At 44.9% G+C, this 775-nt stretch overlaps 1 protein-coding gene across 1 annotated transcript in view; it reads right to left on the minus strand.

Moving 5' to 3' along the window:
* Nucleotides 1-741: 741 nt before the first annotated feature.
* Nucleotides 742-775, minus strand: part of LOC138961276 (solute carrier family 22 member 7-like) — an 11,720-nt gene continuing 11,686 nt past the window's right edge. Inside the window, exon 5 of the mRNA XM_070332879.1 lies at nt 742-756. Coding sequence (XP_070188980.1) covers nt 742-756 — 15 coding nt within the window. The remainder of the gene's footprint in view (nt 757-775) is intronic.

Genomic DNA, 775 nt, shown 5'->3' on the forward strand with positions numbered 1-775 from the left:
TGGCGACAAAATGGAATGTGGCGCTAGTGGTTTGACACGGTGGTAAAATGACACATGGCCTATGAAATGTCGCAAAAATGGGATGGGGGCAAAATGGGATAACGGCGAAACGGGATTGCGCCAAATTGGGACGTGGAGCTAATGGTACATGACATGGTGGTAAATGACACTTGGCCTGTAAAATGTCGCAAAAATGGGATGGGGGCGAAATGGGCTAACGGCGAAACGGGATTGCGCCAAAATGGGATGTGGAGCTAATGGTGTAAGATATGGTGGTAAAATGACACTTGGCCTGAGAAATGTCGCCAAAATGGGATGGGGGCGAATTGGGATAACGGCGAAACAGGACTAATAGATCCCTTGACTTGGGGTAGTGCGACTCTGTCACTGCTAGCTTTCCACTCGGAGGAAGCGACCGGAATTTCCCAACGATGGGACATCCTAGTAATGAATTTTTTTTTTTTTTAATTCTTAAAATTAACAGAGTCGCGCTACCCCAAAAGTCAAGGAATTTCGTGTTTGTCCCTTGACTTTGGAGATGACAAGAAAATATCGGGCGCAAAAACGTGATTTGTAAAATTTTTCACAACATATGTCGCCTCGCGCCATGTATGTGATGAAACCATTCATATAGCTCTGCGGGAGCTCTGCACTTTTGGACGTTCCCATTTCACTGCTGTACAGCAAACATCGTCCCCAAATACCTGTTTGTTTCTAAAAAATCACGCTGGAGGTTGCATTTTATGTAATAACCTCCTGAAATGAGTTTTGACAC

This window comes from Littorina saxatilis, linkage group LG3, assembly GCF_037325665.1.
Source record: "Littorina saxatilis isolate snail1 linkage group LG3, US_GU_Lsax_2.0, whole genome shotgun sequence".
NCBI lineage: Eukaryota > Metazoa > Mollusca > Gastropoda > Littorinimorpha > Littorinidae > Littorina > Littorina saxatilis.